At 38.8% G+C, this 26482-nt stretch overlaps 1 protein-coding gene across 1 annotated transcript in view; it reads left to right on the plus strand.

Moving 5' to 3' along the window:
- Positions 1-1515: 1515 nt before the first annotated feature.
- The window catches only part of LOC110449625, a 40130-nt gene continuing 15163 nt past the window's right edge, over positions 1516-26482 (plus strand). The window contains exons 1-14 of the mRNA XM_021496602.1: positions 1516-1907; positions 3150-3431; positions 5009-5248; positions 6177-6805; positions 7232-7314; positions 7517-7661; positions 8691-8790; positions 11211-11426; positions 17565-17703; positions 19418-19578; positions 19875-20103; positions 21558-21637; positions 22572-22635; positions 25419-25613. Of these exons, the coding sequence (XP_021352277.1) occupies positions 1579-1907; positions 3150-3431; positions 5009-5248; positions 6177-6805; positions 7232-7314; positions 7517-7661; positions 8691-8790; positions 11211-11426; positions 17565-17703; positions 19418-19578; positions 19875-20103; positions 21558-21637; positions 22572-22635; positions 25419-25613 (2892 nt within the window). The 5' untranslated portion in view covers positions 1516-1578. The remainder of the gene's footprint in view (positions 1908-3149; positions 3432-5008; positions 5249-6176; positions 6806-7231; positions 7315-7516; positions 7662-8690; positions 8791-11210; positions 11427-17564; positions 17704-19417; positions 19579-19874; positions 20104-21557; positions 21638-22571; positions 22636-25418; positions 25614-26482) is intronic.

The raw sequence follows: 26482 nt of genomic DNA on the forward strand, positions 1-26482 counted from the left end.
TTGTAACCTAGCCTAGTCCTACAGGAAAACAATCTAACTGTTACAGTGTAACCTAGCCTAGTCCTACAGGAAATCAATCCAACTGTTACAGTTTAACCTAGCCTAGTCCTACAGGAAATGAATCTAACTGGTTCAGTATAACCTAGCCTAGTCCTACAGAAAATCAATCCAACTGTTACAGTGNACCTTGTTTACCATGATGTATAATTTTAACATGGTACCTAACTGTACATCAAATAAACGGCCTTGTTTACCATGATGTATAGTTTTAACATACCTAACTGTACATCAAATAAACGGCCTTGTTTACCATGATGTATAGTTTTAACATACCTAACTGTACATCAAATACAGGGCCTTAATAATAATGTTTATTTCAGGAAATAGATCATAGACATCACATGTAACATGACAGTTGACATACATATTACAGTACAACATACATATATATTACTAAAAATATTAAACAGAATATCACAGGCTTTTGGGGCAGTCCAAGGAGCAGGTGATTGGGCATCCCCTTCCTACAAGCTCTCTGGACGATCAAATATTAATGAACCTACATGCATTAAATTATCATCAGTAATAAAATATTGTATTATCTTAAAATATTATATTATATATGAAACTAAAATTCATAACTGATTTTAAGATATAGGTAATTATATTTATACAATTAACACAACACAAACATTGATCTATAAACCTGAGGATAGCCCATGAAAGCTCGAAAGCTTATTTCCAATGGGGTCCATGTTATATTGATCACGGGGAAAGATTTTGGCAGGAGGGAATGAATGACAACATATTAACTTTATTGTCAGTACCTATAGTAATTCCGTAATGACTATATAATNTTAAACAGAATATCACAGGTTTTTGGGGCAGTCCAAGGAGCAGGTGATTGGGGCATCCCCTTCCTACAAGCTCTCCGGACGCTCAAATATTAATGAACCTACATGCATTAAATTATCGTCAGTAATAAAATATTGTATTATCTTAAAATATTATATTATATATGAAACTAAAATTCATAACTGATTTTAAGATATAGGTAATTATATTTATACAATTAATACAACACAAACATTGATCTATAAACCTGAGGATAGCCCATGAAAGCTCGAAAGCTTATTTCCAATGGGGTCCATGTTATATTGATCACGGGGAAAGATTTTGGCAGGAGGGAATGAATGACAACATATTAACTTTATTGTCAGTACCTATAGTAATTCCGTAATGACTATATAATCTAAAAAACACACATATATATATGTTCAGGTTTAAATAGTTAGCCCAACTTAAAATATGTAACGTGACTTTCCAACTATTTCTAAATAACAAAAATAATACGGTACAGATGTCGTAAGCACGTGGATTGCAGTGACACAAAGTTTGGTTTCTTAGGGTTGGGGATCCCCCTACCAGCAAAGTCTACTTGTTTTGTGCCACCACAATCACATATAATTGTGTTATCAGCTTGTTTACCATGGTGTATAGTTTTGGAAGCAATGAAGGTTAGTTTTTGTTGTAGAGGATGACCAGGGTACATGTGATCTTGGCCTTGCCCAGACCTGTATGACAACGTGGACAACTTATAGTCTGTTTGCTCCCTTCCTTGGTGATACAGACAAGCAGCATCTGTGTGGTTCCCCTTCTACCAGTCTAGGTAGGTGTGTGATATCAGCAACTGTAGGCTGCTCTAAAACCATAGATCAGCACTTTGATATGATGCGTTATCTGGCATGGACAGGACTCCACATGACAGGACTGTGTGAGGAGAACGTCTACACTTGCTCGGCTCCTGAGGCTGTTCAATGCATGAATGAACTGGGCTTCCTTATTGGACAGAACTCTGCCATGTTGGATCACACATCTTCCATGAATGATGACCCCGACGTATGCAGGTAAAAACAGTGTATATGTTTGTTGTTCCAAACTTTTCCCTAAGTTGGAAGATGTCGTCGTTGAGATTTCTATGCATACTGAACCAACTTTGATAAAAGATCGAATAAAAAGAATGCTCTGAATAGCAAGTTACAAGAATCCAGGTTGGAACAGTTCAGGTGGCGCAGAAATACTCTCCATGATAAATGAACTCACTTTGAACAGTACTGTGCTGAACTTAAAATGCAGTTTTCAGAATTTTGTAGAAAAAAATAACAATATATCAAGATAATTTGTCTGAATTTAATGACATCTACAATTATGCATGTGAATCAACTTGATAATTAAGTTGTTCATTGTGTATTAATTCAAGGAGGAGGGAGCCAAGTGCTTGAGAGGCTATCTCACATAATAGGCCCACTTTACCCTGCAGTGAGCCTCTCATTTACACCCCCATAGGGCGCCCCTTCAGCTTACTGACCAATCAGCTTCAACTGACCAGCGGTCAGCATCAGTTGCAGGGGTGGCTTGGTTTTTCAAATTCAAATGCCAGAGTCCCGCTGTGCTTTGACCCAGCAACACGTATGTGGCAATTCTATTCTAATTGTTTGCTTTATGACAGACTTTGTCAAATGACATATTGGTGGCAATTCCCTTGGCTCCCTCCCTCCCTCCCATGTTTTCAGTTATATCTTCTGTAGTTTAGGTCATGTAGCTATAGTAGGAGAACCATGGTAATTTTACTTGTATTTATATATATTACTTGAACAGCTTTTGGGTTCATGTGCGGGGCATATGTCAAGGTCATTGTATGACCATACACATATGTCATCTTCCGTTGTTTAGGCGATTATATATTATTGCACAATATTACTTATCTTGCATAAGTATTCATTGCATATTATTGCGTAATAAATTACCATGATTTTCTAAGTCCCAAACCTGTCTTTGCGTGTTCATTTTACATTCGACGTGGAATTAATCTTGTTTTATGCAGAACTAGTGCAAACTTTTAATAGTCAGCATTTTAGTTCAGGTCAGGGCACGTTTTGACCCTTCAATATCCATTTGCCAAATTTTCCAAAGGTCAGTCTGGGTGCAGATCTGAGCCTCTCGTTTTCTTTTCAGGTTCAGCTAGTTGAAACATTTGAACCAAATGGGTGAAAGGGGCAAGCTACGCTGGTTAACAGTAATACCAAACTTGAATTATGTCAGTCACCTTTGCCTTGTCCCATTCTAAGTAATGTTTTCTGTAATTCTAGTGTGTACAAGAGGAGCAGAGACTGTATGACCCGCTATCTATATAGATGTGGTGCTACCAAAAAGCAGTCTGTACAGAAAACGTTTGAAGAACTGGAATGCCTGATGGGAAATCAGTGTGAAATTATTGAGGACCCACCTGTGACAGAGAAACCTGCTGATTGTATAGATATCACAGTAACGTCTGATGGTTCCAGGTGCGCCTTAGCAGATGCCATGAGGTGTTTCGATGATCTGAGATGGAATATAGCGTCCCCCTTCAGTCGAGCAGGCAGTATCTGTTCGTGAGTAGATCACATTTATGTCATATGGTTAACAAGAGAGTAAGATGTACAATATAACAATAATCATTAATAGCAAGCTGAATCATTTGAATAAGAAAACATGTTTTTATATGCCCGGTAAAATGTTTAATATTTTCACAACTACTGGATTAACCTGTCACTCCTCTCTTACAACTACTGGAATAACCTGTCACCCCTCCCTTACAACTCCTGGAATAACCTGTTACCTTCCCTTACAACCACTGGAATAACCTGTCACCCCTCCCTTACGACTACTGGAATAACCTGTCATCCCTCCCTTACTACAACTGGAATAACCTGTCACCCCTCCCTTACGACTACTGGAATAACCTGTCATCCCTCCCTTACTACAACTGGAATAACCTTACATCTACTGGAATAATCTGTCACCCTCTCTTACAACTACTGGAATAACCTGTCTCCCCTCCCTTACAACTACTGGAATCCCCTGTCCCCCCTTCCTTACAACTACTGGAATCCCCTGTCCCCCCTCCCTTACAACTACTGGAACAACCTGTCACCCCTCCCTTACAACTACTTGAATAACCTGTCATCCCTCCCTTACAACAACTTAATTAACCTGTAACCCCTCCCTTACAACTACTGGAATAACCTGTCACCCCTTCCTTACAACTACTGGAATAACCTGTCATCCCTCCCTTACAACAACTGGAATAAGCTGTCACCCTCTCTTACAACTACTGGAATAACCTGTCACCCCTCCCTTACAACTACTGGAATAACCTGTCATCCCTCCCTTACTACAACTGGAATAACCTGTCACCCCTCCCTTACAACTACTGGATAACCTGTCACCCCTCCCTTACAACTACTGGAATAACCTGTCATCCCTCCCTTACTACAACTGGAATAACCTTACAACTACTGGAATACCCTGTTACCTTCCCTTACAACTACTGGAATAACCTGTCACCCTCTCTTATAACTACTGGAATAACCTGTTACCTTCCCTTACAACTACTGGAATAACCTGTCACCCCTCCCTCACAACTACCGGAATAACCTGTCACCCCTCCCTTACAACTACTGGATAACCTGTCACCCCTCCCTTACAACTACTGGATAACCTGTCACCCCTCCCTTACAACTACTGGATAACCTGTCACCCCTCCCTTACAACTACTGGAATAACCTGTCACCCTCCATTACAACTACTGGAATAACCTGTCACCCCTCCCTTACAACCACTGGAATAACCTGTCACCCCTCCCTTACAACTACTGGAATAACCTGTCATCCCTCCCTCATGTACCTGTCACCTGCCTTATACAAATCAGGAATAGCCTGTGTCAGTTAGTTACAGCTTTTGTTTCTGAAATTCCTTTGCTTGTTCAGATTTATTCAGTGTTATAAGAACTTAATATTTCTTTAAATAATTGTTTGAAAAAATATTTTGTGAACCCTATCACCCCTTTGTAACTTGAGTATACTCTACCATGCATTGATCTGGATGAGTCCATTATGGTCTACAGTGGTGAAAGGGTTAATGATCAGATATATAAAAAAAAACTGATACCTTCACTGTTAATTTGCAGATCCTATTCAAAATCTGTGCAATGTTTTGCGGATAATGTGAGTGGATGTTTGACCGCGGTTGAGGACCAAGCTAAGACTGCATTGGAAGAGTTTGCTCCCTTTGTGAGTGGTTGCCCCACTAAAATAAGATCTCCCTGCCAGGAAGAAGAAGATCTTTGTAAATACACTGAACTGACTGCTTGTGTGAATGTGGTTAGGGAACTGATGTTGACTTCCGTTGAAGATGCCCAGCTCTGTGTGTAAGTTAAACTGATGGAATATCACTTAATTTGGCTGTAGTGTGGGAGAGGTTCTCTTTTTATACCCATTAAAGGGGGGAGGGGAGGGGGAAAGGATACTGAAATCAGGTTGTCTGTCTGTAGACACACAACAGCGTTCACACTCTTCCTTCTTAAGAACATGCAGCACCGATTAGAATGGTACTTGGTATACAAAAGATTTACATGGTGAATTAAGTTCCTTCCACAGTACTGCACCTATTCAAATTTTACTTGCTACAAAGAACCCTTACAAGGTGTAAATGTTAATAAAGTAGTTTATAAATTAGAGTTATCTCTCCTATTTGTAGAGTTATGCCCTCTTTTTTCAAAAGCTGTTTGCACTACTTCTGTCTAAGTACAGCAAAGATTTAAATGATCAAGGGGATATGAATAAAGTATATAAATTGGAGTTATGCCCCTTTGTCTAAAAACTAATAGAAAGAACTATTCCTGCAATTCTTGGCACAGGTGAGGTATAAATCTGGATTTCTGGCGGCAGTTCTATTTTAGCACTGAAACAATACAACTTCTCATCTTAAATTAACTGTATTAAGTGTTATCCTGCTGAATTTGCTATCAAACATGTATGAATCATAAGATAAAATATAAACTTTAACACATAGAAAAGGTATATTGATTGATACAATAAACAGGTATTAATCTGGTTTTACTTACAGAAGAATTCCATTGCCATTTTTAAAACACATATCACTATCTTGAGTTAGCAACAAAACTCCTTGTGTATTTTACACAAGGGCAGTGGAGGTTATGGCTGTCCTATTATATATCAAGTTGATTAGAATTCAATATCTCTATTGTAGAAATGTTACAATAATTGCACTTCTTTGAATTGGTACAAATCTGTTTATATACAAAAAGTTTTTATTGTGAGAGCCTCTATTTGCAGTGCATTCTCAAGTGCATGGGACTGTATCAATACCAAGTCTACTGACTGCCCAAGTAATCATGTCATGTCAATTCAACAAACACTGAATGCCCTACACAATCAGATTTCCTTCCTTACCTGTGAGGACAACATACAGGTGTGCTATTACAAATACATTGACATTGTTGAGGAAATATTGACCAAACAGCCAAATGCAGTTGCACCAGAAACTTCTGGGTCTGGGAGCAAGAAAGCATCTGGGTCTGGGAGCAAGAAAGCCTCTGGGTCTGGGAGCAAGAAAGCCTCTGGGTCTGCAAGCAAGAAAGCCTCTGGGTCTGGGAGCAAGAAAGCATCTGGGTCTGGGAGCAAGTCAGCCTCTAGGTCTGCTAGGTCTGCGAGCAAGCAAGCCTCTGGGTCTGGGAGCAAGAAAGCCTCTGGGTCTGCGAGCAAGAAACCCTCTGGGTCTGAGAGCAAGCCCGCCTCTGGATCACCTGAAGTTTGGGACAATTCAGCATCCTGTAATGATATTGCGGATGCATACAGCTGTATGACAGACAAGCTGCCTAGTTCTGGCTTACCCAAGGCTCTTATAAGAATGGTGGAGTCGGTCATTGGGGACCTATACAGCATCACCGATGAGAAATGTCAAGGTGGGTATAATGCTGGATTTATTATACCATGTTTATGATGGTAGACTTGTTGATTAGATTTGCAAGTGCGTGTACTCTGTAAATATGTCTTATGGATCTGGTTCATTCTGTGAGTTTTTGGAAAAGATGATGATATTTTGTATATGATAAATTGATATCACCGCTGGAGCTGGAGGAGATGGGACTTTACAAAGGAATTAAGTGTGTTCAGATGTACTTCTTAAACATTCTCCAGATCTCAACTATATGACTTGGTTAATAATGGCCAAGATCCCAGTCATAAAAATATTTACAGTTTTGCTGGCAACAATACTGTAGGATTGACCACAGGGTCTTAACACAAACACACACCTTCTAACTACATTTTAATTGATCAAAGTTGAAGAATTGACAAAAAATATAATGTTTTATTATGAATGGTTACAGGAATGACATGCTACTATTGCAAAAAGAAGAAATCAAACGGTGAATGTAATCAAGGCTTGTCCATCTGCTCTGCCTCACAACAGGTAAGTGTACATGTATCTCAAATAGGTATTTAAATACATGATACATTGTATAATTAAAACTCAGTAAACAATATAAGAAAACACATGATACATTGTATAATTAAAACTTTGAAAGTACAATGCATGTAAACACATGATACATTGTCATGTATAGCTAGAATTTAGAAAGTATGATGTATTTGACATGATGTATAATTTCCAGGCATGTCAGACTGTGGTTGAGAAAGACAAGATCACAAAGGGATGTGTTGCTCCTGACAAGTGTAAGGCGGGGACAAAGGGCAAGAAGACAACCTATTGCTGTTATGGTCACCTTTGTAATGAACCAGGAGACATGGTCTATGATGGTAAATAAAAACTAATTAACAATTTTAACATTGAACACACCACATTTACCACAATAAAACACACCACATTTACCAGTGAAACTCCCCCCCCCCCCATTTTCCACACCACATTTACCAAAACATAACACACCACATTTACCACGATGAAACTCACCACATTTACCACAATGAAACTCACCACATTTACCTAATGAAACTCACCACATTTGCCATAATGAAACTCACCATATTTACCATAATATTACTCAACACATTCACCACAATGTAACTCAACACATTTACCATAATGTAACACAACACATTTACCATAATGTAACACACCACATTCACCACAATGTAACACAACACATTCACCACAATGTAACACAACACAATGTAACACAATGTAACACAACACATTTACCACAATGTAACACAACACATTCACCACAATGTAACACAACACATTCACCACAATGTAACACACCACATTCACCACAATAAAACACAACACATTCACCAAAATGTAACACAACACATTATGTAACACAACACATTCACCATTCACCACAATGTAACACACCACATTCACCACAATGTAACACAACACTTTCACCACAATGTAACACACAACATTCACCACAATGTAACACACCACATTCACCACAATGTAACACAACACTTTCACCACAATGTAACACAACACATTCACCACAATATAACACAACACAATGTAACACAACACCTGTTCCACAACAATTAAACCCGATATGACCAGATTATGTTGATATTTGGTCAACATTTATACTATACAAAGACCAAGATTGCGTTTGAATACATAACAATGATATCATTATTCTATTGGCTGAGTTGATGACCAAATGTTAAATCTTTTGGAAGATTTAAGCTGGTAATGTGAGTATAATGGAATTAAGTGATGTTAGATAGACTGATGTTAAAGAGTAAAAGTATATAATATAGAGGATTAGTTGTCACATGATCTAAAGATCACATGACAGTATTATGATCATGTGACCTTGACTGTTGTAGACCCTCCCACCTGTGATATCCTCATCCACAGTCGGATTGTGATCAGCCTTCTCACTAAGGTCATCGAGGCTTCCAATGCCTACAGCACTGTCTTCTGCAGGTTTGTCTCCCATTGAATAGAGTTGTCTCCCTTCAAAATTGAATTAGTTATGTTGAAATGGAGTGCCTTTTTGTGACATAAATTTTGGATTTTTAAAGAGTTTTTGTCTGATTTAACAGGGAATGAAATGCAGTTCATTATCTGATTATTGTTAAAGAAATACTGTGGTTGTCTTCCCTTATATCAGTGTGTGTAACCCTTCAAGTCTCCAATATATTGTCTTTCCTTATATCAGTGTGTGGAACCCTTAAAGTCTCCGATATATTGTTTCCCCTTATATCAGTGTGTGGAACCCTTCAAGTCTCCAATATATTGTCTTCCCTTATATCAGTGTGTGGAACCCTTAAAGTCTCCGATATATTGTCTCCTCTTATATCAGTGTGTGTACCCCTTAAAGTCTCAGATATATTGTCTTCCCTTATATCAATGTGTGGAACCCTTAAAGTCTCCGATATATTGTCTCCCCTTATATCAGTGTGTGTACCCCTTAAAGTCTCCGATATATTGTCGCCCCCTATATCAATGTGTGTACCCCTTAAAGTCTCTGATACATTGTCTCCCTTTATATCAGTGTGTGTACCCCTTAAAGTCTCCGATACATTGTCTTCCCTTATATCAGCGTGTGTACCCCTTAAAGTCTCCGATATTTTGTCTCCCCTTATATCAGTGTGTGTTCCCCTTAAAGTCTCCGATACATTGTATCCCCTTATATCAGCGTGTGTACACCTTAAAGTCTCCGATACATTGTCTTCCCTTATATCAGTGTGTGTCCCCCTTAAAGTCTCCGATATATTGTCATCCCTTATATCAATGTGTGGAACCCTTAAAATCTCCGATATATTGTCTCCCCTTATACCAGTGTGTGTACCCCTTAAAGTCTCCGATATATTGTTGCCCCCTATATCAATGTGTGTACCCCTTAAAGTCTCCGATACATTGTATCCCCTTATATCAGCGTGTGTACCCCTTAAAGTCTCCAATATATTGTCTTCCCTTATATCAGCGTGTGTACCCCTTAAAGTCTCCGATACATTGTCTTCCCTTATATCAGTGTGTGGAACCCTTAAAGTCTCCGATACATTGTCTTCCCTTATATCAGCGTGTGTACTCCTTAAAGTCTCCGATACATTGTCTTCCCTTATATCAGTGTGTGTACCCCTTAAAGGCTCCGATACATTGTCTCCCCCTATATCAATGTGTGTACCCCTTAAAGTCTCCGATACATTGTCTCCCCTTATATCAGCGTGTTTACCTCTTAAAGTCTCCAATAAATTGTCTTCCCTTATATCAGCGTGTGTACCCCTTAAAGTCTCCGATAAATTGTCTTCCCTTATATCAGCGTGTGTACCCCTTAAAGTCTCCGATAAATTGTCTTCCCTTATATCAGCGTGTGTACCCCTTAAAGTCTCCGATAAATTGTCTTCCCTTATATCAGCGTGTGTACCCCTTAAAGTCTCTGATACATTGTCACCCCCTATATCAATGTGTGTACCCCTTAAAGTCTCTTTATTGTCTCATCTTAAATCACTTTCCTACCTGTCACAACACCAGTGTTATTATTGGATTATGTATTTCTGTCAACATTTGCTATGTTAACATAGGTTTGTTTTTATTTCCAGCATGAGTTTTAATAGAGTAATTGCCCTTTAATGCTTTATTGTTTGCCTATTTGTCTGTACAACTTCTTACACATGATCAGGTCATCATGTACTTACGCATCTTAGTTTTTCTTATTGAAGATATGGCCATTTTTTGTAATAATAAATAATATAATATACAACATTTGATATAGTGCCCTATCTAGCTAACTTAAGCCACTCTAAAGCGCTTTACAGTACATAGATATTCTATTTATACAATCAATACAATTAGTTTTTACATTAGACAATACAATTTCCAGGAATTCGCAAGAGCTGCCTTATCAGGCGCTAACTACTAGTCCCATTCCACCTGGTTAATATCTCCCTATGTGTGTATCCCTGCGTGTATGCTGGAGATGTATTGTAATACATATTTTTGATTAATTGTTAAGAATTCTAAAACAATTAACTGTTTCTGCTTTTACTTACCAAGTTTCAACATTAACAGAAGTGTATAAATGTGTAAAACATGAATAAGAAAACCATTGAAGCTCTTTTTTGTTTCCCCACAAACTTTTCACACATTATTTTAACATACATTGTCATAAATAATCAAGATTAATGCTCATAAAATCTTGAACAGACTTTTATGAAACTTGAGTTTCTACACATTGTCATTACCTTATACAAGTATGCACCACAATTGACTGTTATTCAACTGTTTGTATGGGGGCAGGGGGAGAGGATGAACTATATATCAGTTAGCCATGGTTTAGAATTCAAGTCCTGATTAAGAATTGATGACTTTCTATTTGTGTCATAGAGTTATCTTGTTTGTAGCAATGTGCTGCTGACTTTAAAGGAGTTGACAACAGTATCCAGTACCTGTTCAGTGTTAACGGGGGATAAAATGCGTGCTCTACAGAGTCGGCTGCTGACAGCTGAGGAGTCTATGTGTACTATACAGGTTGTGTGTAAGAGACAGCTAGCATTGGACTCTATTTATGGGTTTAACACCACCATCCATTCCTCGGCGTCTTCGGACCTCATCTGCACGTAAGTTTTCATTTTGTAAACCAATGGATTTATGAAATGTTTTCCCCAATTTTAACAAAGTCTGAAGTGTAGCTTTAAATACCAATTCTAATGAATCAATTACTACACCCTGTTCATATTAAATTTATCCATATAAACCAGGGCTTTACGGAGGGCTAGACAAAATCTTACACAATTTTTAGCTCACCTGGTCCGAAGGACCATCGTGAGCTTATGCCATGGCGCAGCGTCCGCCATCCGTCGTCACCCGAGGTTTGCTCAAGCGACCTATTCCGATCACTTTCCGTCCGTCGTCGTCCGTCATGCGTAAACTTTTCACATTTTCAACTTCTTCTCAAGAACCAGTGGATGGAATTTTTTCAAACTTAGTCAGAATCATCCTTGGTAGATGAGGCTACACAATTGTAAAATTGGGATTCCTACCCCAACCCCTGGGGCCAGGGCGGGGCCCCAAAGGGAAAATTAACCAATATTTCAGAAATCTTCTTCTCCAGACTCAAGCCGTACTACAGTGATTTTCTCTGCTTGGATGGAAAGATCATCATGGACTTTATTTAAATTGTAAATTTCAGGACCCCCGAGCTATCCATTCTCCCTTGGGGAGGGAGTAAAGTTTACTATAGTTTATATAGGGAAACAACACTTTTGGGTATATTTTGACACATTTTCTGTGGGAAATTATTCTTACTTGGTGAGAATTATCCTTGGAGGAAGATGGTTTTAAATGTAAAATTGGGATTCCTACCCCAACCCTAGGGGCCAGGGTGGGCCCCAAAGGGAAAAAATACCAATATTTCAAAAATCTTCTTCAGACTCATGATCAGAGGTTATCTACAGTCAATATCAGTGCATGGATAGAAAGATCATCAGGAGCTTTATTTAAATTGTAAATTTCAGGACCCCTGAGCCATCCGTTCCCCCTTGTGGAGGGGGTAAATTTTACTATACATGTAGTTTATTTAGGGAAATAACACTTTTGGGTATATTTTATCCATTTTCAGCAGGAAATTATTCAAACTTGGTCAGAATCTTCTTTGGTGGATGAGGATATTACATTGTATTACATTGGAATTCCTGCCCCATCCCCAGGGGCTAGGGTGGGGCCCCCAAAAGGAACATTTACCAATATTTTAAAATTCTTATCCTTTGGTGACATGACAAGTATTGTACAGTTGTGGGATTGCACAACGTTACACGATGTGCAGTGTGCGCACGATGTGTGCACGGTGGGTGAACGGTGTGTGCTTGGGGTGTGAACAATGTGTGCACGAACTGCGAACGATAAAAAATACGATGATCATTGCTTGCGCACATTTGTGCGGACGATCGACGAATGTTGTGCGATAACAATCGCGGTTGGTGTAAATTGAGGAATGGCTTAACAATAAATACGGTTTCGTGTTTATTCAAGCTACATCTATAAGTTTATCTTTCTGCCTATACTTTCTTAAATTCTTAAATGGTGATTTCGGTGTTTTTAAAGGACCTTAATCGACACATGTAAAATTACAACACAGTCTCGGCAACACAGGTAAACATAGCCTTTTTGAACCTGGACCGTAGTTTTCCCCTGCCCGGGGCACTTACGTAACTCGCCAAGGTGTGAAAACCAGGTGAAGGGGAGCTATAGACCAAGCTGTGTTTTCATAACGGTCATAAGTCTGTGGTATCACATATCAGCTCTATATGTGTCAGACAAAGGCAATTGTTATTTACCTGTTCTGTTACCGAGGAGCCAAACCAATTCTTGACAGTCTAACGGTCACTGTATACTGTGTTACACGCATTATAAAATTGTACATAATCTTAATTATAGAGATGAAAGAATTACAGTGATATATACAGTATACATTATTGTATACGAGCCTTCCGTATTTTTTTCATTTCGTAATATTGATCAACAAATTGTACCAAATTGCACAGTTGTGCATAGAGAGAGACGCGCACAACAGGGCGAACAATTGTTAAATCGCACAGTTGTACGCACCATGTGTGGACATTGTGCGGACGGTGTGTGAACGATGTATGCACGGTGTGCGCACAGTGTTTTTGGTGCGTTGTGCGGTCACACGAATGTATATCACTAAGTTTACATGCTGATTTCCACATCACATCTAAACAATAAAATAAAGCTACCTATGTTATAACTCAGGTGACCGCTAAGGCCCTTGGACCTCTTGTCTTTAAAACCTCCTAAACGCCAAAGAGGATTTCAACCAAATTTTGTCTGAAGCATCACTAGGGGAGGGCAATCATTCCTTAAATAAATGAGGTTGGTTCGAACCTTTGGGCCAGGGGGACGGGGCCCTTAGCTAAATTTGCTTTAAAACGCATCTCCTACTTAACGCCAGTGAAGATTTCAACCAAATTTAGTATGAAGCGTCACTAAGGGAGGGCAATCATTTCTTAAATAAATGAGGTTGGTTCGACCCCTGAGGGCAGGGGGGCGCGGCCCTGAAGATGAACTTAGCTAAATTTGCTTTAAAACGCATCTCCTGCTAAATGCCAGAGAAGATTTCAACCAAATTTGCTCTGAAACTTCATTGGGGGAGGGCAATCATTTCCTAAATAAATGAGACTGGTTCAACCCCTGGGGCTAGGAAGACCGGGCCCCAAAGAGGAAAATTGTCTAATATTTTGCTTTACAACGCTAATACCCCCTTATTGCCTGAGTGGATTGTACAAAAGTTGGTCAAAAACATTATTGTGGAAGAACAAACATTTCTTAATTGAATGAGGTTGATTTGACCCCTGCGGTCCTAAGAAATGGTACAGCTAGATTATCATATTCTATGGTGTAGTTTTCATAAATTGTTAAAAATTGGTTTCTAGGTTTATAAAAGCTTATAGTTGAATGAAAATTAAAGTATTGTCTAATTACACCCTGTAGTATGACATATTACTTATTTCAAAATCTGTTAACATGGCAACTCAATGGAGGCCTCTGATTAGTTGAAAGTCAGATATTGTGGTCCCAGTTGAGTTCAAACATAGATCTTGTCTTGGGGAAATTTCATATAAAAATGTACTAATGCATTCAGTTGTAATGACTTAAATATAAAACCAGATGAGTGATACAGGTCCAATGTACCTCTTGTTATGAAGGTAGATAGCAAGGGAGTTGGTCAGCTCTAACCAACTCAGCTACCTGGTCAACTGTAGTACTTGGCCAAGCCTGATGAAGGTAGATAGCAAGGGGGTTGGTCAGCTCTACCCAACTCAGCTGCCTGGGCAACTGTAGTGCTTGGCCAAGCCTGATGAAGGTAGAGAGCAAGGGTGTTGGTCAGCTCTAACCAATTCAGCACCTGGTCAACTGTAGTACTTGGCCAAGCCTGATGAAGGTAGATAGCAATGGAGTTGGCTAGCTCTTACCAACTCAGCTACCTGGTCAACTGTAGTACTTGGCCAAGCCTGATGAAGGTAGAGAGCAAGGGAGTTGGTCAGCTCTAACAAATTCAGCTAACTGGTCAACTGTAGTACTTGGCCAAGCCTGATGAAGGTAGATAGCAATGGAGTTGGTTAGCTTTAACCAACTCAGCTACCTGGTCAACTGTAGTGCTTGGCAAAGCTTGGTGAAGGTAGATACCAAGGGTGTCGGCCAGCTCTAACCAACTCGGCTACCTGGTCAACTGTAGTACTTGGCCAAGCCTGGTGAAGGTAGATAGCAAGGGAGTTGGTCAGCTCTAACCAACTCAGCTACCTGGTTAACTGTAGTGCTTGGCCAAGCCTGGTGAAGGTAGATACCAAGGGAGTTGGCCAGCTCTAACCAACTCAGCTGCCTGGTCAACTGTAGTGCTTGGCCAAGCCTGGTGAAGGTAGATAGCAAGGGAGTTGGTCAGCTCTACCCAACTCAGCTGCCTGGTCAACTGTAGTGCTTGGCCAAGCCTGATGAAGGTAGATAGCATGGGAGTTGGTCAGCTCTAATCAATTCAGGTACCTGGTGAAGGTAGACAACAAGGGAGTTGGTCAGCTCTAACCAACTCAGCTACCTGGTCAACTGTAGTGCTTGGCCAAGCCTGATGAAGGTAGAAAGCAAGGGAGTTGGTCAGCTCTTATCAATTCAGCTACCTGGTGAAGGTAGATAGCAAGGGAGTTGGCTAGCTCTAACCAACTCAGCTACCTGGTCAACTGTAGTGCTTGGCCAAACCTGATGAAGGTAGATAGCAATGGAGTTGGTCAGCTCTAACCAACTTAGCTACCTGGTCAACTGTAGTACTTGGCCAAGCCTGATGAAGGTAGATAGCAAGGGAGTTGGCTAGCTCTAACCAACTCAGCTACCTGGTTAACTGTAGTGCTTAGCCAAGCCTGATGAAGGTAGATAGCAAGGGAGTTGGCCACCTCTAACCAACTCAGCTACCTGGTTAACTGTAGTGCTTGGCCAAGCCTGATGAAGGTAGATAGCAAGGGAGTTGGCCACCTCTAACCACTTGGCTACCTGGTCAACTGTAGTGCTTGGCCAAGCCTGGTGAAGGTAGATAGCAAGGGAGTTGGTCAGCTCTAACCAAGTGAGCTAACTGGTCAACTGTAATGCTTGGCCAAGCCTGGTGAAGGTAGATAAAAAGGGAGTTGGTCAGCTCTAACCAACTCAGCTACCTGGTCAACTTTAGTGCTTGGCCAAGCCTGGTGAAGGTAGATAGCAAGGGAGTTGGCCAGCTTTAACCAACTCAGCTACCTGGTCAACTATAGTGCTTGGCCAAGCCTGGGGGAGGGAGATAGCAAGGGGGTTGGGCAGCTCTAACCAACTCAGCTACCTGGTGAAGGTAGATAGCAAGGGGGTTGGGCAGCTTTAACCAACTCAGCTACCTGGTGAAGGTAGATAGCAAGGAAGTTGGTCAGCTCTAACCAACTGAGCTAACTGGTCAACTGTAGTACTTGGCTAAGCCTGGTGAAGGTAGATAGCAAGGAAGTTGGTCAGCTCTAACCAACTCAGCTCCCTGGTCAACTGTAGTGCTTGGCCAAGCCTGATGAAGGTAGATAGCTAGGGAGTTGGTCAGCTCTAATCAATTCAGCTACCTGGTCAACTGTAGTACTTGGCCAAGCCTGATGAAGGTAGATAGCAATGCAGTTGGCTAGCTCTAACCAATTCAGCTACCTGGTCAACTGTAGTGCTTGGCCAAGCCTGGTGAAGGTAGATAGCAAGGGATTTGACTAGCTCTAACCAACTCAGCTACCTGGTCAACTGTAGTACTTGGCCAAGCCTGGTGAAGGTACATAGCAAGGTAGTCGGCCAGCTCTAACCAACTGAGCTACCTGGTCAATTGTAGTATTTGGCCTAGCCTGATGAAGGTAGATAGCGAGGGAGTTGGCCAGCTTTAACCAACTCAGCTACCTGGTCAACTGTAGTGATTGGCCAAGCCTGGTGAAGGTAGATAGCAAGGGAGTTGGCCAGCTCTAACCAACTCAGCTACCTGGTCAACTGTAGTACTTGGCTAAGCCTGGTGAAGGTAGATAGCAAGGGTGTTGGTCAGCGCTAACCAACTCAGCTACCTGGTCAACTGTAGTACTTGGCCAAGCCTGATGAAGGTAGATGGCAAGGGAGTTGGTCAGCTCTAACCAACTCAGCTACCTGGTCAACTGTAGTTCTTGGCCAAGCCTGATGAAGGTAGATAGCAAGGGAGTTGGCCAGCTGTAACCAACTGAGCTACCTGGTCAACTGTAGTGCTTGGCCAAGCCTGATGAAGGTAGATAGCAAGGGAGTTGGCCAGCTCTAACCAACTCAGCTACCTGGTCAACTGTAGTGCTTGGCCAAGCCTGGTGAAGGTAGATAGCAAGGGAGTCGGCCAGCTCTAACCAACTCAGCTACCTGGTCAACTGCAGTTCTTGGCCCATTCATGCTACAGTGACATCCAAAGATGAAATAAAGGACAGAAAACAGTTTGTGCAAAAAATACATTTGAATTCTGTAGTGGTGTGTCTACAGTAGGATCAGGAACCTTAAGACGAGACACATGCTCTTCTAAAGACAATGATGTGACAGTATAAAAACAATTATTATTATATATTATGTCACTAAACAAAAGCAGATCATAAAAGGCAATTTGTGAGATTTGCTGTAAAATTATGCAATCAACGCCTGCATTTGAGATAGGAATAAGTGAAATCTCAAACCTTTATAATTCTATCATTTGTGTGATTCAGAGAATATCAGAAGACAATGCAGTACTTGTTTACCGAGTGGAGCACCTGTGGGAATAGTGAGATTGCGGAGATGCAGACCATCCTGGATAGTGTCACAGCTAGTGTAGACCTGACCTGTCAACTAATGCCTGCTATAGAGGTAACTACACAAGACACCTCATGTTTCTGTGTTAAAACACTGTTAAAATGACATCCTCTGGTGTAAAAAAAAACACTGTTAAAATGACATCCTATGGTGTAAAAAAAAACACTGTTAAAATGACATCCTATGGTGTAAAAAAAAAAAACACTGTTAAAATGACAACCTATGGTGTAAATAAACACTGTTAAAATGACATCCTATGGTGTAAAAAAAACACTGTTAAAATGACATCCTATGGTGTTAAAAAAAACACTGTTAAAATGACATCCTATGGTGTAAAAAAAAACACTGTTAAAATGACATCCTATGGTGTAAAAAAAAAACCCTGTTAAAATGACATCCTATGGTGTAAAAAAAAAAACCTGTTAAAATGACATCCTATGGTGTAAAAAAACCGCAGTTAAAATGACATCCTATGGTGTAAAAAAAAACACTGTTAAAATGACATCCTATGGTGTAAAAAAACCACAGTTAAAATGACATCCTATGGTGTAAAAAAAAAAACACTGTTAAAATGACAACCTATGGTGTAAATAAACACTGTTAAAATGACATCCTATGGTGTACAAAAAACACTGTTAAAATGACATCCTATGGTGTTAAAAAAAAAACTGTTAAAATGACATCCTATGGTGTAAAAAAAACCACACTGTTAAAATGACATCCTATGGTGTAAAAAAACCTAACTGTTAAAATGACATCCTATGGTGTAAATAAACACTGTTAAAATGACATCCTATGGTGTAAAAAATAAACACTGTTAAAATGACATCCTATGGTGTAAAATAACCTAACTGTTAAAATGACATCTTGTGGCGTACTGAGAACCAGATATCTGGTTTGGTAGACACTGTATGTTGTCAGGGTGACTGAAAGTGTTATGACAGGAACAGGATGATACATTTGCTAATCTGTCAGTTGTATGGACCTCATCAATTGGTTAAGAGAAATACTTAACTCTTGTTCACTATATAATTAAGTTTTTGTATATTATGGTGAACTTTATTTTGGAATTTTAATTAACGCTTGATTTATATCAATTTTACTGATAATTGGTAAATACTTCATGAGGGTATGGGTTTGCCAGTGTATTTAATATTCGTTTATCTGCCTATCCTGTCTGAGGGAGGCATGCTATTTCTATTCTTACTTATACGTCACACTTTCTGAGTTTCATTTTTTTACTCCAACTTTACTTTGAAGCAATTTTACTATAAAATGAAATCAGTCTCCTTCCCCTGATGGCTGTGTACATTATACTTACCATTTTTTGCCATAATTCCACTATATTGTTCTACCACATTCAGATGTCATTCATTTAGGATATGAATGCCATCATCTGATTTTTGATGTCATAGTTATTATGATGTCATAATTGATACTTTGGATACCTCTGACCCTCCCTGGGCGATCGCTCTTCTATTCATGGCAAAAGCATATAAGATACATACACAATTTGAACTCGATGTTGAATATTGATAAGTATAATTGAATTTCCTATGAGATAAACAGATTCAAAAAATGGTAAATATAAGTATTGAACTGCTTTCAGTTGGCGCTAGCCCCTCTTCAATGAATTTGCTTTTGTCCAGTTGGTATTCATATTGCCCATGAATGCCAACTGAAAGCAGTTCAATATTACATGATTCATACATCTAATGTTTGTGTAGGTTATATCCTATTTCTGATGTTTGTGCACATAATTTTGTAGTATACATTGCCATCTGATGTGATACGTATCGTGGAGGGAGGCGAGGCTAAGATCATCGAGTTTGTGCTGAAAGAGGACCCTGCCACTAAATGTAATAAAAACTCATGTCATGTGGTCATCTCCATGGTGATAGTCCATACCGGCAAAGACACAATGCGCACGTAAGTTTTCATGTCGTGTTAGCAAAGGATGCAACTCAAGTACATGTTGATTAAGGTGGTAATGTTTCGATACAGACATAGATCTATTCATATAAGTCCTAGTTCACATATATCATCTTCACACATAGCCCTTATTAAGGTACACGTAGTAATGTTTCGATACAGACATAAATCTATTCATATAAGTCCTAGTTCACATATACCATCTTCACACATAGCCTTTATTAGAGAATTACAATTAATAAGACAACTAATGACATCATATGTCAACTGATCAAAACATATTATCTATGTAGGTGTGCAGACAACAGCCTGATCCCTCAGCTGGTGATCGGGGACTACAGCACTGCAGGGCTATGTGGTCATAACTTCACAGCAGACAACTGGGCCACGAAGGTCAGTGTGCCGTTTGTGGCGGTCAGTGATGGACTCTATGATGGGGAGCAGACTGTTGAAGTCGAGGTGACCGCTACTAAATATGAAGATGACATTTCTGTGCTGGTCAGAAAGATTGCCACCTATCAGGTAGGTACACTGTAGCCATATGACTTATTCGTATTTATTTATCAGCCAGTGTCTGGTACCAACATTTATCAGAAATTTTTGGCATTTGTAAAGAAATATTTGGTGACTTGGCTCTGAAAACTGAAATTTAATACGTTATTATTTTAAATATGAACATCTATTTGGTGCTAAAGAATTACATATTAAATCCTATAGTAGACTACAGTTAAAGTGAGATGACACTGGAGGGGAATAGAGGTTACACTCCCTCTGTCTGTCCAATCTTGTCATACGTTGTTTGGAGCGGATTTTATATGCTCTGTTCCCTACATTGGCCAATTTTTTTTAATGTACCTATCAAAAGTTTTACTTTATTCACAAACAATGTACATATTAAACATGCGTATTTGAATTGTTTACCGGTACAACGATGTGACAAAATTGTAAATATTTGCCTATCAATAAAGAGTGTATACACACTGTATCGAAAAGGTTATGTACTGGTACTCAGGTAGGGTCTTGAAATGTTATGATATGAAGGTCAAGTATGAGTAAACATCACAATCATTTGTATTTCAGGGTTTCAAGGTCATTGTAACTGTTCATAGAAATTTGTCAACCAATTTAGTGACATCACTCAACATCACCCAATTAAGTGACATTACTCAAAAACAACCAATTAAGTGACATCACTCAACATCAACCAATTAAGTGACATTACTCAACATCAACCAATTTAGTGACATTACTCAATATCAACCAATTAAGTGACATTACTCAAAAACAACCAATTAAGTGAAATCTCCCAACATCAAACAATTAAGTGATATCAATCAACATCAACCAATTAAGTGACATCTCTCAACAACAAGCAATCAAGTGACATTACTCAGCATCAACCAATTAAGTGACATCACTCAACATCAACCAATTCAGTGACATCATCCAACATCAACCAATTAAGTGACATCTCTCAACAACAACCAATCAAGTGACATTACTCAGCATCAACTAATAAAGTGACATTACCCAACAAAAACCTATTAAGTGACATCTCTCAACATCAACCAATTCAGTGACATCACTCAATATCAACCAATTCAGTGACATCATTCAACATCAACCAATTAAGTGACATCATCCAACATCAAACAATTCAGTGACATCTCTCAACAACAATCAATTCAGTGACATCATTCAACATCAACTTATTAAGTGACATCACTTAACAACAACCAATTCAGTGACATCATCCAATATCAACCAATTCAGTGACATTACTTAACAACCAATTCAGTGACATCATTTAACAACAACCAATTCAGTGACATCACTCAATCTTCATTTGTTATAGACTGTGATCAAATTGTATCCTAAGGCCAAATGTGAGAATACTCATTTGCATGGGAGTCGAGGCATATATGTCTTACAGATGTTGTCCTGTTGATAGTAAATTTATCTTTTTTATATTTCAGTTTGTTGTCATAGATGGGGATAAAAAGGGGTCAGTTTGTACCTCCATCAACGATCCTCACATACTGACATTTGACAAACTGTAAGTATTATATAACATATATCAACAAAATTGACTCAGTGGTTCATCTTACATTTGGTCAGGTGGTATTATAATATGTACAGTAATTTACATTTGATTGTCACATATTTTTGGCCAAGTATTAATTACTATTGAAAAGTAATTAAAAAGTAGAAATTGGTTTGTAATTACTACAAATTGTAGAATTTTTTTATCATTCATCCACATTTTCACGTGTTATGTATGTCATCTGAGAAAGTACATCAGAAGACTAAAATTTAAACAAATAGTTATTCTATACCTTTGCAATAACTGATTTGTTTTAAGGATACAAAAAAAACTTTAAAACACACAGAAAAATTATGTTTGTTGCTTCAAAGATATCCAAAATCTGTATGGCTTTTCTTTATTTATGGGTAGTTTATGTATTTCTGCTCTATTTTATCTATGGGAAAATAATTGAACAGATTTGTACCTTTCTACTGACCCTATGTATTGACATGAAGTAGTGTTAGGGGAGGGGGCATACGTTACTGCTTATCTCATGGTGTTATAAATAATTTACAGTTCTTATTTACCAATTTATTCCAAACTAAGTCGTCTCATAGTGGTTCACAAATTAGTATCCATGGTTATAGGGCCTTTGCAATCAGCCAATATCTTTCTCAACTCCCTGGGGAGCATACAGCTTGTTCTGCCATTTTAGCGCTCACAGCTAGCATTCAAGAGTTTCTGCCCAACCACATATCCATTTACAGCTGAGTAGACTCTATCAAACAGAATAAAGTATCTTGTTCAAGGATACAATACACTGCCATGACAGATTTTGAACCTCCTGTTACCCTTCGGTCAAACATGCCTCCAATGGGGTCTGCCCTGTACCATCAACCAATTCATTTTTTTCAAGAATAATAATATTTCTTGAATTTATATGTTTTCTTTTTTTATTTTCCAGATATTATGAGAACTTTTACCAAGGAGAGTTTGTTCTGTACAGACACACAACATTACCGTATGAGGTATGAAACTGTCTGTGTAAATGTCCAAGGGACAAGGAACTGATGAGCTTTAAGTCAGATAAAATAGTAGATACAGTTGTTTTAAATGTAATGACCTGCTCATTAAACATATAATAATCACTTTCAGTAAGATGACATCAGAATAATTTGTCATGTTTCCTGTCTTGCACCTCTGAGGGACAGTATTACTCTATACCAGGAAATGTTCACCATAGTGTCAATTTTTACCTTTTTCGTCCTCTGTAATGAGGGCCAATTCATCAAGACAGTGAATATAAGTAGACAGCATACCATATATAGTTATTATACATGTGAAGGGCAGAGTTAACAGTGGGTAGACATCAATTTTATCAACGAAGGGCACATGTTTGGCTGGACAACAGTTTACTGGTATACAGTAATCTTGGGGAAACAAATGTTTATGTTTCCCTACCAGATGGACATTAGAAATTATCTGTTGTCAGCCTGAGTTTAAGACAAATACATTCTGCAATATAATAATTTCAAAAAGTTTTTGGAGTTACAAGAATGTCTTGATTTTATGTAAAATATTCCTTATTGTTGCTAGCCAGTCTTTACGTACAAGTGTTTGACACGGTTGTTGTTGGTTTTACTCTAGGAGTGTTGGACAATACAATGGAAGGTTTATATATGAGAGAAGTAATTTCTGCCTGCTGAATACATAGTGTAAAAATGTGACTTTTGTAGCCTACACCATTAAGTAACTTTTAAATGCAAACAACTTTTAATTCCACAACTTATTTGCCAATTTCTTATCAATTTTGATATAATAGCTTGAAAATGGAAGTCAAAATGTTGTTAATTACGGTCAGTAAGCATTGTACTTGCAGTTATCATGTCTCCCCTTCAAATGAAGGGAGACATATTGTATCTTCTTCTTCTTCTTCTAATCGGACTTGTCTGGGCCATAACTTTTAAACCTTTAAAGATATCTTGATGAAACTTTAGGTATGCATGCATCACCCACAGTAGGTGTGCAGTGTAGATTGTATGCCCCACTATATACAGAGTTATGGCCCTTTGTTTATTTTTAATACCAAAGTTTGTCCACGGCATAACTTCTAAACCATTAAAGATATCTTAATCAAACTTGAAGTATACCTGCATCACCCACAGAAGGTGTGCAGTGCACTAGAATTAGGTCTCGTGCATCACTATATACAGAGTAATGACCCTTTATTTAATTTTAATACCGAAGTTTGTCCACGGCATAACTTCCATGTTATTATGCCCAACATCGAAGATGCGGGTGCCCTATACTTATTCATCCGTCCGTCCGTCACAATCAAACAAGGTTTCAACTGACCAAAGGTCAAGGTCACTGGGTCTAAGGTCAAATTTTGTATCTTTTCCCTGATGAACATTTTGTTATGACATTATGAAGCAAAGTTGGTTGGAATTTAACAAATTGTCAACTGACTTCAGGTCAAGGTCACTGGGTCAAAGGTTAATGTCAAATTCAGTATCTTTTCACTGGGGAACATTTTGTTTTGACACTTTGAAACAAAGTTGGTCAGAATTAAACAAGGAGTCAATTGACCAAAGGTCAAGGTCACTAGATCAATTGTCAATGTCAAATTTTGTATCTTTTCACTGATTAACATTTTGTTATGGCATTATGAAGCAAAGTTGTTCAGAACTTAACAAGGAGTCAACTGACTTAAGGTCAAGGTCTATGGGTCAATTTCAAGGTCACATATGGTATCTTTTTACTGATGAACATTTTTTGTATGTTATTATGAAGCAAAGTTGTTCAGAACTTAACACGGAGTAAACTGACCAAAGGTCAAGGTTACGGGTTCCAAAGGTTCAAGGTCAAGGTCAAGTTTTGAATATTTCACTGATGAACATTTTGTTATGATATTATGAAGCAAAGTTGGTCGGAATTGAAGAATGAGTCAACTGACCCAAGATCAGGGTCACTAGGTTAAAGGTCAAGGTCATTTGGGTCCAAAGGTCAAAGACAAAGTGGATCTCTTACTTTGACCCTGGCTCTTGATGGGGGAGGTATTTAAGGTGAAATAAAACAAATCAAAGCTAACAAATGAGTATTGCACCGGTATTTACATTTCTGTTAGCCCAGCAAATATGGAAGTGGAAGGAAACAAGACTCACATCATAGTACATGTAAAATGTATATTTTGCTTCCTTGCAATTTGTTTTGAAGTCCAAATGTCAAACGTCAAGCTCAGCTATATGGGCAGATTGCTTCTTGATGATTATGGGGGATATATTGCCACAAGACGGGGCCCTTACTGACCTGTCAGTGTTCTAGTTTGTCTTGATGATTATGGGGGATATATTGCCACAAGACGGGGCCCTTACTGACCTGTCAGTGTTCTAGTTTGTCTTGATGATCATGGGGGATATATTGCCACACGACGGAGCCCTTACTGACCTGTCAGTGTTCTAGTTTGTCTTGATGATCATGGGGGATATATTGCCACACGACGGAGCCCTTACTGGCCTGTCAGTGTTCTAGTTTGTCTTGATGATTATGGGTGATATATTGCCACAAGACGGGGCCCTTCCTGACCTGTCAGTGTTCTAGTTTCACCTACGTTGACCAAACATGCTAAAGCTTTAATGTATCTTGGGTAAGTAGGAGTGTCAAATTCTAAATTCGGGTCTCGTGCCCCACTATATAAAGCGATATGGCCCTTTATTAATTTTATATACCGTAGTTTTTCTATTGGCTAATAAGGGGAGACATATGTTTTTGTTCACAAAAACAAAATTCTTGTTAAATACTATACTTACAGGTGCGTGTGGTGTTTACAAAGTGTTTCAAGGCAACATGTAATTGTGCTGTGATGGTGAAATCGGGTGATGATTTCCTCAACGTTGATGTCTGTTCCTCATCTACCATCAAAATAGCTATGCACTTCACCAATCAGCTCACTGTCGGTACACAGATGTTCATCATCCCAAGTGGCGAGAAATACCAGCAGTTTGAGGTCAGAATACTTATGTTTGTCTATTTACATGACATGCCTTGTACAGTTATATATGTTATTTATCATTGTTTTGGGTTTTTTTCTGTACATATTCACATACTCTTTCTCTCAACAAAATACAGAGATTATATAGCAGCAATCCGCTGACAGACGTCTAGCTCAAACCCCAGGTCAAAACCTGAGGCTGAAAGTTAAATCACTGCAATATCTGCCTAGAGAACAAGCTGCTGAACATTATCTGATAAAATTTCATTTATTTGTGTGATGATCTGATTGTCTGTTATTACTGGTTTCATAATGTAAGTTGTATACGTATATATCAGCTATCTTATAGAATGTATGGATGTCCATCCTCGATACTCCAGGGGTTCCACTCACTTTCCCTCTCAGCACCCCTAGAATATGTCAAAGCAAAATTGAAGGCACAGTGTGTGCCACCCTGTGGATGTGATGAGAAGACTAGTTTGATCCTTTGAAGTATCTCGCGATCGCATAATAGTAAAATTGCCTAGCTTTGAAGTTAAGTGTCGCTCCTCTGTAATTTTCAAAGGACAGGAATCAGCCAAGGGATTGGTCAGAGTTTTTACCTGTGACCAATCAAACAGCTATCCGAATGCCTTCAATTTTGCTGTGACATATTCCAGGGGTGTAGATAGTGAAAGTGAGCATAACCCCTGGAGTATCAAGGATGATTGATGTCTTAATGTCTTAAATCACCCGTCATCTATGGTCTGTAGTCCATCTGTCTGTCCATCCTTAAACAATTCTTGATATCGGTCTTTCTCGAAAGGCACTTAACAATTTTTTTTCAATTTTTTTTTCAAATTTCGTATGAAGGTTTCCCTTGGTCCATAGTTTTGCATGTTTCA

The sequence above is a fragment of the Mizuhopecten yessoensis genome, unplaced genomic scaffold, assembly GCF_002113885.1.
Source record: "Mizuhopecten yessoensis strain PY_sf001 unplaced genomic scaffold, ASM211388v2 scaffold4723, whole genome shotgun sequence".
NCBI lineage: Eukaryota > Metazoa > Mollusca > Bivalvia > Pectinida > Pectinidae > Mizuhopecten > Mizuhopecten yessoensis.